We start from the raw sequence: 15,347 nt of genomic DNA, 5'->3' as shown, positions 1-15,347 counted from the left end.
TATAAGCTTGCCTTTGTTTCATAACTGAATGGATCATTTAATACATAAAACAAACTACATAGAAAGTAAACAAACTATAAAATAAATCGGCAAGCTTTAGCCACATCTCAAGTCACATTCCGCCTGCATAGAATTCATGGCTTCATGCACAAGCCTGGGTCAAAATATTTGTATCTCATAAGCTATCTTTGGTCATGCTATAAAAGTTCTCAGCAATGCTTTCTGTGACTATTCTTGAATTCGATTGCACAATCTTTCAAACTCATGTTGGTAGTTATGTAATAAGCCAGGTTGCTTATTTTGGACAAGGCTTCATCAAAATCTTCATATTTAGTAGAGCTGAACCTAGCTCACAGTTCCTCTTGAAAGATTTGCTATATCATCTCTGTCTTCTTCATTGTAACTACTGCCACTATTGATTGGCTTCCCCTCCTAAGTGAAATGATATTCATTTTAAAAGAAATGGAAATAATACATGAGCTTTTATTTCAATTAGAGAATGAACATATATCTTAAGTGAGGCTTCAAGCAGAGTGCCTCCTCCAAAGAACCCTCACTAGGAATTTGAGGAAGCTGTAAGAGAAAAACCAAAAACAAAGTAGAAATAAATCTATAAAACAAAAACGTGCATCTTCAACCTCTTCATTTCCTTGCATGATAATGAGATAACACTTGTTCACCCAAATAATGAATGTGGTTGTTTTCTCCTTCAAGAAGACGCACAATCTGTAACAATCAAGAACCAGAATTTAGTTGCTACTGAATAGTGGAGAAACATAAACAGAAATGAACCAGATAAGATTAATTGGAATCTGGAAGATATCAAACTTTCTGGTCTATAATCTACCTAAAACTATAAAAATTCATCTACCTCTCCCATTGATGGTCGCATTTCAGGGTTTCTTTGTATGCATAGTAATGCTGCTTTAGCCATGAGGTACAATTCATATGTGTCATATGAATCGCTTATACGTTGATCAATGAGTTCATGCAGAGCAAGCCTCTCAATCAGTGGTTCTGCCTAATATCCATCTTAAACGTATAAGCATAACTTGCTTTCAAACAAAAAGATACTAAAACTAAACACTGACGTACCCACTGTCGAAGTGATTGTTGTCCTTTCTCTCTTTTTGGATCAACTACTTTTTGTCCTGAGATTAGTTGCAAGAGAATAATGCCGAATGCATAGACATCTGTTCTCACGGAAACAATACCATTTTCTGCATACTCTGGAGCAAGATACCTAATTGGAAAATGCCATTTTGAGATTGTTTAACCAGACATACTAGGCATAGAAAATGTGTTTCAACATCAGAATAGGAGGCATACCCCAGTGTGCCAAGTACCCTTGTTTGCACCTCATCAGTGGTCTTCCATCTGGCAAGGCCAAAATCCCCCAGCTGTGGAGAGAAAAATCATTCCAATAGCTTGAATGATCCTTTAAATCAACTCTCTAACCCAATCTCTAAATTCTATTATAAATCCAATAAGGCTTAATCAAGAATGGATTAAAATATTAAAAAGTTCAGCTAGACCCCTGCTGCTCCTCCTGGCAACACATTATCAGGTCCCTAATCTCTCTTTTTAATATCAAAATTTAAGACAGAATATTGATTTCCCATCAGAATTAATATATAAAAACAGGCATGGTTTACCTTATCTGGCTTAGTTATTTCTGGGCAAGCTTTTTATAGATCTACTCGCAAATGGCTGTATATGAACTTCAGGGGTAAAGGTTCAAGTTTTTGTAGCTCAGAATTTTGAGACAAACTATAATTGACTAGGGGATATAACTAACGAAATTAAGTTGGACGCTCAATCCCAGTCCACTTGAAGATGGTCGGAAAAGCTACATTCAGATGACAGCCAAGATGGAAGAGTAACAGTACAAATGAGAAAGAAAGATAAAATTACTGCCTTTATCACAGTTAGCATATGCACAGATTTTACAAAATAACAGATTGCATAAGCATATGCTCAAAGCTAAAATACATGAAGAAATGCATGGGGACAAAGATATGGCAACGAACACAGTGTATGCATAGGATATTATGGCCCAGAAATTTACCATTGGAACAAAATCATGTGTAAGCAATATATTGCCAGGTCGCACGTCTCGATGAATGATAGGACCACCACGGCATTCTTCATGCAGAAATCGCAACCCTTTTGCAGTCCCAGTGGCAATAGAATACCTTTGGTGCCAGTCAATAATATCTGCCGCCTTATCTGTGAGGTTAAAAATTTCAGCAGAGGAAAAGAAGATGAGTCAACCAAACAATTAGCAAGATTTGAACCAAATTGGAAGTTTCTTACCAAATAAATGCCAATCCAGAGACTTGTTGCAGATATACTCATAAACCAGGATGTTAAGGTTCTCCTTACAGCAAAAACCCAATAGCATGACTATGTTCTTATGGCGGGCTAAGTTTAAGACATATACCTCAGACTGAAATTCTGCAAAGCCTTGTGTGCTTGCTTCTTTGCGTACCTTTGCTGCAATTAGCTGCCCATCTTTAAGCTCACCCTTATATACATGTCCATAGCCACCTTCACCTAATAAGTTCTCCTTTGAAAAATCCTCTGTTGCAAGCTGAATCTCGGAAAAAGTGAATCTCATTGCATCCTTGATATACAGTTCAGTGCTTGCCCCACATGCAGCACAAAGAATAGGAGCTTCCATTGTGTGACGACGAGAGAAAGTTTTATTGAGAGCCAGATGGTTAATTTCTGATTTGTTGTATGTACCTGGAAAAGACAATATTTTGTCTTTTCAGATTTAAGGAAATGAATCCACAATAAAAGGTATCAGCATCGTTTGTTTTTTTTTTTGAGAAACTAACTAACAAAGAAGTATGCTGGCTGACTGAAGTTATATTACCGTTGAAAGCAAGCAATGAGGAAATGAATGTAATCTATCATCATAGCAATCATGAAAATATATCCAATAAATGGCTATTCCTCGCTGCTGTTCAGAAATGAGAGCTATGATCATGTTAATCAATACATTAAGCACATATTTCTGCAATAGAAGTATGGTTATAAACTTTCTCGGAATCCTAAACGTAAATTGCCTTCATTAATCAACATGATAAAGCTAATATTTTCATATTGGACACTTGTAACCATCTATTTTCTGCTGGCCATAATCTAGTCAATCTGTTTATAGTTGTCTTCTATTTTCACCTAATCCCAAAACTGTGCTGACCAAAAAGTCCACATTTTGGAACAAGCATACATTGTGGAAAGCCATCTAAGAAAATAAAAATAAGAAACAAACTATTTTTCTTTCTGAGGATGAGCTTGTGAATGAAGATTTTATATATAAATGGTGTTGGAAACAATCATGTCATATAAACCTACTACATGGTTTGGGTATGCTCATTGTTTGCATATGCAAACTTATGAAAGAAACAGCGAAAAACCTCTAGATGTTTTTTTGTGCCCTGCTGGCAGTTGTAAAACCCTTGTCAAATGTTATGAGAGTATGCAGCAGAAATGGCAACACAGAAGCCAACTGTTTTATCGGCTTAAAAATTGATGATTTATTACCAGAATTTCATGCAAGTTATTTCAAGCAAAAGAAAAGAATTTTACTTTGACCCTTGGTGGTTGGGTTTCAATTTTGAAGCGAGTGAAGTCCTCAGAGATTTTATTGAACAAGAAAATAACTCAGAAAAGCTCTTTTCAGAGGAAGGAAAGACTCTGGCTCTTTCTGAAGCATTGTGGGATAAAAACATATTGTTGAAGTTAAGAAATTAGGAAGGAGGCTTGGATCCAATTCATATATTTAAAATGGTGGAGCCTTATCACGCAACCATACACATGGATACAGTTCAGGATATTAGCGAATCATTATGCATACCAAGAAGATATACTGAGATTGATTACCTGATTTATGTTGTTCACGTAATCCATGTGAATATGAAGGTAACAAATTGGCCCTTTGCATATCATAACTTTCAAGGGAGTTAGTAGACAACGAGTAGCTTCTGCAGGAGATAACAGACTGCCCATCAGTTTCACCACCTTGACAATTCAACAGCAGCACAGGTTTAGACATGGAATAGAAAGACTTATGTTCTACAGGATCTGTTTCGTTAGCGGAGTGAGATCTCTTAAGTTGCACAGATAAGTTATCCTGGATTAATGCAACCTTACAAGGTATCTGTTTAAGATAAAACTTCAAATCCCTTCTAAGGTGCCTGTTCAGATAAATACATTACTAGTTAGCCGAGAAATTTAAAAAATAATAAATAAATAAATAAGATGAAGAAGAACACTCAATAATGACATATATCCACAGTGGGAGAATTATCTAGGAAGAATTAACTTGGATGTTTAGTAAATAGGAGAAAAAATAACATAAATTGTATAAACAGCTTTATAGAAATTCCATGAAACTTGACTTTTCGTAACTCCTGGAAGAATAATTCTGATGCTGTCATAAAAATAATATATATCCACAGAGAAGCATTAGTTATAAACAAGTAACTTTGATCGTTAGTAATTAAAATAGGTGAAAAAAAAAGAAAGGAATATATATAAACAACATATACAGAAATTTCATGAAACTTGACTTTTGGTGATTCCTTGAAAACTATTCTGATGCTGCCATAAACAAGACTCATCATAAAACGGAATGGTACACTTTGAGGTGTCAAAACTCATGGTCAAATAGTTGGAACACAAAAGTCACCACCAAGCACCAGTGAAATTTAAAATTCTAACCAATTAACTAATGAGTTCTACCTTAGTAATTGTAGAGTTGTCCCTAGGAAAGTGAATCTCTAGTTCAAACCAGTCACAGAAAAATGAACCTAAAAGCAAATGCTAACCCAGTTTTTTTTTTTTCTTGAAATACTAAGAAGGAATCACTACCTATCCAGTATGACCCAAGTTGCTTTGTAATGTACAACTTCTTGAAGAATGACCTGCTTCATGGGAGTTCCTGCTGTAATTTTAACTTCAATAGTGACCTATGTTTTGAAAGCAAAATAGGAGTCAGAAAAGATGCAAACATAATTTGCACTTTTACACTTCTAACTACAATTGTTTTGAGGATTTTTCAGCAAGGGCATATAATGCACTTCACCTTCAAGTTTCACTTTTATTTTTGAAAAAAGTACAGTAAGACAGAAATATCATTCTCAACTCAATACATCTGGAAACTGCTAGATAGCTGAACACACAGAACATCTAGTAGGACTGACATACAATTTCCCTAGAGCATGGTAAATAAATTAGTAAACCCATACTTATCCTCAGGAGCATGAATTGTACTGTCCACCATCTTGGATGCAGATCATTTTCACAAGACAATTTTCTTTAGAGTTGTTAATCATGCATAAACCAGCTGCCTTCTAGCAGTAGGGTGATAAGTACATACCGGTCTAGCCCTAGGTTTCACATGCATTCATCATTATGTTCAAAAGTAATTAGAAGTTACTGTTTATAAGTGCAAGCATCACTTATGTGGATATAGCACAAAGATTGAAAAATATCTTTAAAAGCATGTCCCTTATCAAAATTAAATGCTAGTCCAATATAAAATGTAGTTTATTGTTTGGCCATAAAGAGAGGAGATTTTTCCCCTTTTTCTTCTCTTTTTGCCAAAAGTAAGGTTCAGAGCAATTAGAAACTGGCAAAGGCCAAAGTATATTTGCAATTGCAAAATAATCAAACAAATGAAAGATCATAGATGCAGATAATAACCTAATTAGCAAATGCAAAAGAGAAAGTACATAACCACATAAAAATATCTGTTATGTATTAATTACCCTTGCATACATACCCTTTCATCTTCACAAACTTCAGCACTTTGTAGGAGCATGTTTACATATACATCAATTCTCTTTGTAACTTCCTCTTCCACGACACGAGCGCTTGCTCCACCAAAAGAATCAGGGCATACTTTCATGTACCCCACTATGCCACCCCACATATACAAAAATGAAGGAAATCAGAGCATGCTTTGATTTGGTAACCCAATATAAAGCTGGTTCTCCAGTTTCCCAAGTCATGTTTTTCTCTCGTACACCAGCAAGTTGTCTCATACTTGAAGATTTTGCAAACAACATTAATATTTTACTTGTGTATCTTTTCTACTTGCAATGTGTCACAAAGAAAGCACTTGGTATAATAAATCATAAAAGGGTAAAATGAACGAATTTATGTGGGGATTTTGCATATATAGAAGAATTTTATAATAATAGACATAAGAGAACCGCCAGTCTGCACATCCAGAATTAGTAATTCAAGCTGTAATGAAAAAAAATACTAAGAGTGTGCTGGCTACATGCTTTTGTTCCAAAACCCAGTTGACAATTCAGACTAACGTACCAAAAAAGAAAAAGAGCCGAAAGGTAAAACACCGAAAAGCCCATGAATCTGTTAAACAGAGACAATAAATCAAACACTTACTGGGATTAGGCACTTTATGAAGAACTCCAAGAACAATAAGTCTATCTCCTCCGTGAAGAATGTCACCCCTCATTCTGACTTCATCAATGGTTCGTTTAAGCTCGTGCACGCCACGATCCTTAGTGGCATCATAAGCGATAACAACAAGAGAAGGCGAAAGATGACTCTCCATGGGAGAACCCCAGAAAAGATAAGAAAAAATAACCACAATGATGCAGCTAGTGTTTGCAAAGTTCCTGGGTGCTGGCAGGGTGAATGCGTTACAACGAAGGGTAACAGGGAAGATGGTACATGGAAAGGAAGAAAGATTGAGAATGGCCAGCAGCCATCAATGAATGAAGCTCTGCGTTGAGTCACAGCGGATGTTTCTGAGAGTGAAAGAATATCTTTATTCGTGCATTGTAGGAGAATGTGAGCAGATTCGTGGAATATCGAGGAACTATCCATTAAGCATATACCCTGAGAAGGTACAAAGTTATCCGGAAATGAACAGCCGTCGAAGATAATAGAACAATGAGAAGGGTGACAGGACTTGAAGACAAAGTTGGTTTTTGGATTATCTGCTCCGAGCTCTTGTTTCCGTGTTCTAACTCCCAGTCCCTGACATGACCTTCGTTCTTTCCTTCTGTTACTGGCGCACAGTGATCTCCCACTGCAATGAAATGAATAGAAATGAAAATTTCTATTTAGAGTGGACAAGTCTGGTTAAATGCCATTGTTTACATTACTTTATTTTAAAAATTACCAACCTTTTCTTGTTGAGCAATGTTACAATGTCTCCACTTATTGATATAAAAATAAAATTGGTAATGACGATAATTTATTTAAAAGTGTGGTGTGAAATATTTAAATGTTTTTGTCTTTACCAATTATATGTTTAAATTAATAATTTTCCCTTCTTATTTAGGAATGAAAATTTAGAGATTTACAATTTTTCACAATCCATGGATGTATTCTCGCCGGCGTTCATGGCGAGATGGAAATGATTTTAGGACACATCCCACTTTGCCTTGATTTCATATTTCCAAAGTTTTGGATATATACTTTCACTTGCTATGGTTGATTTTGTTAAAATCATGACAGATCAGACCCCAATTATAAAAATATATCGGCAACCTAATTCCTTAGCAGAAACAATTCGACACTACCAAAAATCAAGCTCCATCCATGTCATTAATGGGATATGCTCATTGCATCCACTATTAAATTTAAGCATAATATGCCCATTCCTTGGAAAATGCTTATATCTGGCATATTATTACAAAAGAAAAGCCAGAAGTTGCTCTTTGAAAGTGACAAAGGTAAATTAACCATCTTTAGAAAAGGGATAAATTTATTTACGTTTCTGTGTAACAACAATTTTTCAAACTTTACGGAAGCACTATTTTCTTTAATATGCTCTCAGTTTTTCAGTTCTTACTATTGGCCAAGACATTCTACATAGGAACATCAGACGGGAAGTCTTGTGAATGTCTGTTGATGGTTTCTCTGAGCTGTTTCTCTTGTTCCTGGAGATTTAATGGTGGATGATCATATACATCAGAGAACAAGTTTCCCAGTTCAGGTTTCTGTGTTTTCTCTGCCGCTTGAATCGCTTGCAATAGCTGCAGCAACAATTATTTTTATTTATTTAGAAGGAGAGATTTTTTAATAGAAGTTAAGATGTCTACAAATGATTAAATATTGAATATTTTGCTTAGAGTTTCACCTGCTTTCTGATGCTGCTTCTGAGCTCTGATTCTTCCTTGTCACTCCACCAGCCATTTCTTTCAACCCATTTTCTAAATCTATTTACAGGGTTTCGTGCCATTTTCCAATATTCAATTTCATCTACAGGCCGATACTTGGTGGAATCATCAGAAGTGGAGTGATGTCCTACCCTATATGTGAGGGCCTGAAAGTGGAAAACACTTGTTAACAAAGACACGTACAGCAGAATCTAACAGGAATTTCAGGAAATGAGTTCTGAAGATCATCTAAAATTTTGGGAGGAAGTTCAATCTCACCTCAACTAATATAGGCTTCTGTTCACTTATAGCAATTTCACGAGCTGCACGAATCGTTCTATAAACAGCAAGAGCATCATTTCCATCTACCCGAATGCTTTGGATTCCATAAGCTTGACCCTTAACAACAACCCCATCGCCTGACAAGCAGAGACTTGTATCAGACAACATCCACTGAAAACTAAGATCTTAAAAGACTCTGCATGCCTATTTATTTTTGGTTGGCAAATAATTTGATCATGGATTTCAATTGAAGGATTAAAATGGTACTTCGAAATTGCTCTGATATATGGGTACTAATGGCCCATCCATTGTTGCGACAGATAAAAATGACAGGGGCTTCCATTACTGCTGCAAAGTTCAGGGCAGCATGAAAATCTCCCTAGAAAATTTGTCAACAATCAGAAATCGGATAGAAAACCTCAAAAGCTTACAGGGAGAAAACACTGGAGAAATAATGGTGCCATTACCTCACTGGTACCACCATCCCCAATATATGTAACTGCACAAGCATCCTTTTTATCCATTTTAAGAGAATAAGCAGCACCCACAGCTTGAGGAAGTTGAGTACTGAGAAGCAAAAATATCAGTGAGAACTATCAGAGGCTTATTCAAAATCAAATGGCAATGAGGAGATGGACAAGATTTACTATACATACGCTATAGGTGAAGAAACAGTGAAGTAATTAAGCTTTTTAGAACCATAATGGATTGGCATTTGCCTGCCTTTCCCATAATCAGCTTTGTTTCCAAAGCACTGGTTGGCAAATTCTTCAAGTGTAAAACCACGCCATAATAAAACTCCAGGCTCCCGGTACTGGCATTTCATCAAATGATTATTAAGCAATCTATGTCTTGGCCTGAAATGGACCAAAAAGAAAAAAGAAAAAGGAAAAAAGAGATCACCTGAGGAAGGACAACATCGTCTGCACCAAGTGCAGCTGCTGATGCTATGTTTGCTGCTTCTTCACCGACAGAAGTGAGATAGAAAGAAATTCTTCCTTGTCTCTGTGCTTCATAGAATATGGTATCCATCTGCTGAAGGGTGACCATTTTGCTGTACATTTTCACTGCAAGTTCCTCGGTTACCTGATGCATTACCATTTTGTATCCTGTCATAAATGATCACCCAGGCATTGTAGAATAAGAAGGAGATTTTGTTGGAGGGGATGGAGAGAGCTACCTGGTGAAAATCGCTGCCGTTGATTAGCTCTCCATTGTCATTGAGAAGTCGGTAACATGGTATTCTCTTCTGATTGGATTCAGAAATGAATCTCATTTCAGAAATATACGCAACTTTCCCTCCTGGAAAATCCAAGCTCTGACACAAACAAGTTCATAGTAATTGTGATTCACCAGGCATTGGCAGAAGAGCAGAGAGATTATACAATATTAATTTTTTTTTTATAAATAAATTATAATATTAATCTTTATATAATATTAGAAAGACATTGTCGTTACGATTAATTAATTCCACAATCTTCTTTTTTTTTAATTTTTATTTATTACTTTCTTTTAAAATATAGTACTATTGTGTAATCACTTTTACAACTTTTTTTAAGAAAAGGTTAATTGAAAATATCGCATTCAGCATGTTATAATAATTAAAATAAAAAAAAAAGCTCCAAGATTCCATGAGTTGACGTGTCAATTTCACGTGAGATGCTTCCAATTATAAATCCCTTTCTTCGATAATGGTGAAAAAGAACCAAAACAATGCTTCTCCAATTCACAATTTGACATCCAATTTCTCATCCTCCACATATATAATTCAAAAGTTCATCAATCAATCTCACATCCGATAATTTTTATTTTTTTATTTTTTATACATATTAAAATTATAATTATTTAATTATAATTTTTTTAAATATATTAAATTTTATTAAATATTATAATAAATAATTTATATATTATTATATTTTTAAAAAATAATTTTAAAATAATAAAAATTATGAAATCAAGAGAGTATTTTATGAAACAATAGTTAATTATATCAATAGATTGATTCAGGTAATGCATCAAACCGTGAGATCTTAAATTCAAGGAAAAAAAAGAAAAAAAAGAGAAAAAAAAAAAGAGTTCAATACAATCTTGTCTTCCTGCTCTGCCAAAGATTTGGACAAAGCCTGTGGATAAGGATTAGAACCCATAAAGGGAAAAGAAGCCTATCCGATAAGGGATTGATGATTACTAAACGCCACAATAAATTAGCTTCTGATTTTCTTTTTTCCTTTTCCTAATTCTTTTTAATGTAATAATTGAGAGCAGCTTGGAATTTACACATCCTCTCTTTTCTAAGAAAATTTCTTAAATTTTTCGGAGCATAAAATTCTTAATTTTATTTAAAAAAAAAATCAACTCTCTTATCCACTGCTATTTAAACAATAATTTTTTTAAAAAAATAATAAAATATTATATATTTATGAATTTTATCTGCACACCATAAATTTTTTACGTAGAAGCTAATTCAGAAGAAACTTAAAGTAATTAATATACAGTAAAAAATGGAGGGTGTGGTATTACCTGACTGCTTTCATCATCGCTGGAGTACAACTGATCGAGTTGGCCAGCGGCTTTGGTAGATTCAAACCGGTGCACCGAGAAAGGGAAGGCAGATGAGTGGCACGAAATTGAAGAATTCTCAGCATCTGTGATTCTGGACGATGATGATGAAGAAGAGCAAATAGATTCGAAATAAGGATTAGTGCAAGAGTGTTGGTTGAGAATTCCCATGAAACTCATCTTTCTCTTTAAATAGTAGGCGATGCTTCTTGATCTCGTGAACCAAATCGCCATGGTAAAATGGAAAAGGAGGAGAAGGAGTTGGAGGAGAGGAGGAGGAGGAGGTGGTGGTGGTGGTGGTTTACAACTGCAGCGCTAATTTATGGATGTGTTTAAAGTTTGGTGGGGATGTCAGCCGTGTCCCACACGTAGGATGCATCCCTTAATTGGTACGAGAGAGTTAGAAACATCATGGAATGGGGAGTGAGAAGATATAGTCTCCTGTCAATTCTTCCATTGACTATGCATGGTTTCGCTGGATCTGACGTATCATTTGTTCCAATCCAAGGGTTGCTTTATTTTCCAACGCATTTGGTTCAAATGAGTTATCGTTTAGAAGATTAGTACTTCATTTATAATAAATAAAGAAAATAAAAATAACGAACTAAATAAATAAAAATTGTACACTTCTTAAAAATTTAAAATTATTTAATTAAATTACATCAATCAAACGATATCTATTATATAAATTTATAAGTTTTATATACGTTTAATAATCATTTTATATGAATATATATATATTTATGTAAAATAAATTATGCATAGTAATTTAATTATAAGTATTATTAAATAGAAAAATGAGAATATAGAATTAATAAATACCTCTAGAAAAAGTATTTATACGTACTTTTTACGGTTTTTCTTCCAATTCTAATAGGGTTGGGTAATTAGAATTTTTTTTTGAAATAGTAATTAGAAATATTTATTCTTACTTCTATGTTTTACTATTTCTTTCCATTTAAATGTATAAATAAAAAATATAACAATCCGTGTCAAATAGGAAAAATTAATAACTTATTTTTAAGAACAAGTACAAATCAACTTTTGTTAAGAGTAAATGTATATTACCCTTTTCAACATAGTGTTTTTATTTTTTATTTTAGGATATTTGATGTTGCTGAAACTAATTCTCGAACTGAAACTGTACTCTAATTTGTATTAGACCTGCAAAGAGGAGAAAGTGAGGTAGTTGACGCCTCACTCCAACGCTCAAATCAGTAAACTACAAAATAGAGCAGGACTGTGATCGTTTCCTTTTATACTATAAGAGAAGAGTATACATTTTGTCTCTGTGATCGTTTCCATTTATACTGTAAGAGAAGAGTATACATTTTGTCTCTGTGATCGTTTCCCTTTATACTGTAAGAAGGTGGAGATAAATATAGTATTTCCTAATAATCCGACGATAATATGGTTGGCTTGTTAATAAGAGATATTCACCAGCTAATTAGTCAGAAATCTCGTGATCACAGGTATAAAGGAGATTGATGGATTGTAGCTGTTTAATGGTAACTTTCTTATGGAGATCCGCCTTAACGTTTGAGAGGGTGAGTCTATTCAATTTGAAACCGACCTATTCTGAGGCCGGGACTTTTTTCTTGGTTCTGAACATAATGATCATCCAAGTCTTGATTAGGAGTCGGTCTATGGGTGGGACCACTTATCACCTTATCATATGGCCCTATTTTATGGTAACAACTTGCAGCTTACTTTGAAAAGTTCTTATATAGCATCAGAGGTCCCCCGGCTGGTCTTTGATTCTTTAGATTCAAAGCGATAATTGTCTTTATGATCTAGGTTATTTTGCTATATTTATCCGAGTTGAGCACATGATGTCCTTACTTTGTTCTTACTTGTCCTATCGATTTGTCATGTTTAAGATCTTGCCTTGGCGAAAATTGATCCAAGTGATATAACAATGCCTTGATAAGTTTCCGAGCCTTTTTTAGCCCTTACTAGCTCCTGGGCTTTTTGCAGCTTTGTCGTGCTTCCGAGCATTTTTCAATCCTGCCGTGGCTTTCTCTAGCCCCGACGAGCTTTTTGGCATTAAATGCCTTGACGAGCTTACATGTATTTTTACAGCCTTGATGAGCTTCCGAATATTTTCTCAGCCCTGATGAGCTCCTCGGCTTTTTACAGTCCTAACGGGCTTCCAGACATTTTTCTAACCTTGACGAGCTTCCGAGCATTTTCTCAGCCCTGACGAGCTCTTTGGCTTTTTACAGCCATGACAGGCTTCTAGGTATTTTTCTAGCCTTTGCGAGTTACTTGGTCTTTTTTAGCCTTAACGAGCTTTCGGATATTTTTCTAGCTTTTACGAACTCTTTTGGCTTTTTCTAGTCTTGACGAGCTTTCGGGCATTTTTTCTACCCTTGTGAGCTCCTTGGTCTTATATAGTCTGACGAGCTTCCTGGCCTTTTATAACCAGACAAGCTTTTGACATCAAATGCCTTAGAATCTTCTCATGAAACGGGACTAACACCTAGAAGGTCGGCCTGGCGTGCACCCGCCTTCAAACCTAGCATCAAATGCCTTAGAAAGTTCTCATGATGTTGGACTAACATTCGGTAGGTCAGCCTGGCGTGTATCTGTCTTGAGTCCTGAAATCAAATGCCTTAGAATCTTCTGATAATGCAAGACTGACACTCGATTATCAAATACCTTGTTATGCGGGACCGATACCCAGATGGCCTTATGGCCTTTTAGTGGGATTGACACCTAGATGGTCTAGCAGAACTCATCTTGTGACCTAGCATGAGATATCTTGCTATGTGGGACCCTACACAAATGGCCTTGTGGTCGTTTATGAATGTTTGTTTCTGCAGATTAATGCCTAGAATATATGTGAGACCCATGTCCGGATGGCCTTGTGACCTTTGTTTTTATTTTCACGCTTTTATCCATCCAACGTTTCTGGTAAAAGAAAATATTGAAGAATATGTAATGGTTTTATTTATAACATTTTTCACGAATTACCTTCTTTCAAGAATAGAACAAAAGACTCGGTCATCTAACTTGACCAATGTCAAAACCTCGGAGTTTGACTTAGGGGCTAAACGTTTGTGACACTCTCCTTATGGCCACCCACCCCTATTAACACTTAGTCCTCCTGCAATCACATGAATAATCTCTCATAGGTTCACTGTCAGGGAGTGGTTTTGGGAATTGTTACCTTGAGCTCGGGTCTCCTATCTTTTCTACTCTTTTTGATAAACTTCCGAAGTGTGTCGCTCCCTACTAACTTTTCGATCTCGTCTTGTAATTATCAGCACTCCTTTGTTACATGTTTGTGGTCTTCATGAAAATCGCAGTACCCGATTCTTTCTCGTTTTTCAGCTTTTTTACGATTGAGTTCGAGAGGTCACCTGATCCTCTTGTTATTTTTTCTAATCGGCCATTCCTTCCTCGAAAAATCAAGTAACTTCTATGATCTCCTTCATGCCCTAACTTCTCTGGCTTTTGACCTTGCTTCTGACCCATCCTTTTGTCCTCTTGCCATCCTTCCTGGCATCTTTGGGCAGCCCATTCCAGCTTCTAGCCAGCATCTTGGAAACATCATCTGATGGCTCTCCTTCCTCGAACTTATCCTTCCCTTTAGAACATATTTGGACTGCCTCCATCTAATTCCTTGGGGTATTTTCGGAGACTTCTTCCCTTCCCTTGGGAGTCACAAGTGACACCTCTTTTCGAGTTTTGTATTGCTAAAAAATAACGTGCAACCTTCTGAACTGGAGTATTTGCTCAATGCTCAGATTGTTAAAATATGCTTCATTAACCGTAGGTCGTATTTTGTCTACTGTCAGGAGTGGAAGAAATGATAATATCTTCATCGATAGCAGCCTTATCAGCAGCTCGTGAGTTGTCGGCTCGTGAGTTGTCGGCCATTAAAAATAAAATAGAGATTTCTTTTTAAAAGAAAAAAAGATAAAAGACCGGTTTTAATCCAATAAATATATGAAGTTCAATGGGTTTCCCGACAATGAAACCAATAATATTGTTGAAACTAGAATTATGACATGGACATACCAGAGTTGTGTTGTGATTGGCTAGACCTATAAGAAGGAGAAAGTGAGGTGGTTGGTGTCTACGATAACCACTTTGATGCTCAAGTCAGTAAACTCAAGAACAAGGCAGGAGTAAGGAATTGTTTATAATTCGAAATATTGGTGTGAAAGAATGGTGTACCTCTTGCCTTTGTGAGTTTTTTCCTTTTATGCAGTAAGAAAATGGAGATAAATCTAATATTTCCTGATAATCCGATGATGATGTGATCGGTCTATTGATAAGGGATTTTCACCGACTAATTGGTCGAGAATCTCGTGATTACAGACATAAAGGAAATTGATGGATTGTAAC

At 35.7% G+C, this 15,347-nt stretch overlaps 2 protein-coding genes across 6 annotated transcripts; both read right to left on the bottom strand.

The window, feature by feature from the left end:
• On the bottom strand, positions 1-7,421 carry LOC110609692 (inactive protein kinase SELMODRAFT_444075). Of its 5 annotated transcripts, none has more exons than XM_021749460.2 (11): positions 6,424-7,421; positions 5,795-5,928; positions 4,882-4,979; positions 3,892-4,205; positions 2,317-2,769; positions 2,069-2,229; positions 1,330-1,400; positions 1,096-1,243; positions 872-1,021; positions 681-726; positions 1-432 (listed from the first exon to the last, which is right to left on the bottom strand). In XM_021749460.2, the coding sequence occupies exons 1-11, from the start codon at positions 6,593-6,595 to the stop codon at positions 413-415; spliced, it is 1,767 nt and encodes a 588-aa protein (XP_021605152.1). In that variant the 5' UTR covers positions 6,596-7,421; the 3' UTR covers positions 1-412. The 5 variants fall into 5 exon arrangements, with proteins under 5 accessions (XP_021605152.1, XP_021605154.1, XP_021605151.1 ...); XM_021749462.2 differs by lacking the exon at positions 1-432 and adding an exon at positions 436-573; XM_021749459.2 differs by lacking the exon at positions 1-432 and having other exon boundaries at positions 436-726.
• A 149-nt stretch (positions 7,422-7,570) lies between these two features.
• On the bottom strand, positions 7,571-11,424 carry LOC110609693 (2-oxoisovalerate dehydrogenase subunit alpha 1, mitochondrial). The gene is made up of 9 exons (XM_021749465.2): positions 10,953-11,424; positions 9,613-9,750; positions 9,336-9,518; positions 9,089-9,246; positions 8,900-8,999; positions 8,700-8,811; positions 8,430-8,569; positions 8,132-8,317; positions 7,571-8,027 (listed from the first exon to the last, which is right to left on the bottom strand). The coding sequence occupies exons 1-9, from the start codon at positions 11,223-11,225 to the stop codon at positions 7,860-7,862; spliced, it is 1,458 nt and encodes a 485-aa protein (XP_021605157.1). The 5' UTR covers positions 11,226-11,424; the 3' UTR covers positions 7,571-7,859.
• Positions 11,425-15,347: the final 3,923 nt, after the last annotated feature.

Source organism: Manihot esculenta, chromosome 2, assembly GCF_001659605.2.
Source record: "Manihot esculenta cultivar AM560-2 chromosome 2, M.esculenta_v8, whole genome shotgun sequence".
Taxonomy (NCBI): domain Eukaryota; kingdom Viridiplantae; phylum Streptophyta; class Magnoliopsida; order Malpighiales; family Euphorbiaceae; genus Manihot; species Manihot esculenta.
The sequence above is the reverse complement of the archived record's forward strand: the minus strand, read 5'-3'. Positions and strand labels throughout refer to the sequence as shown.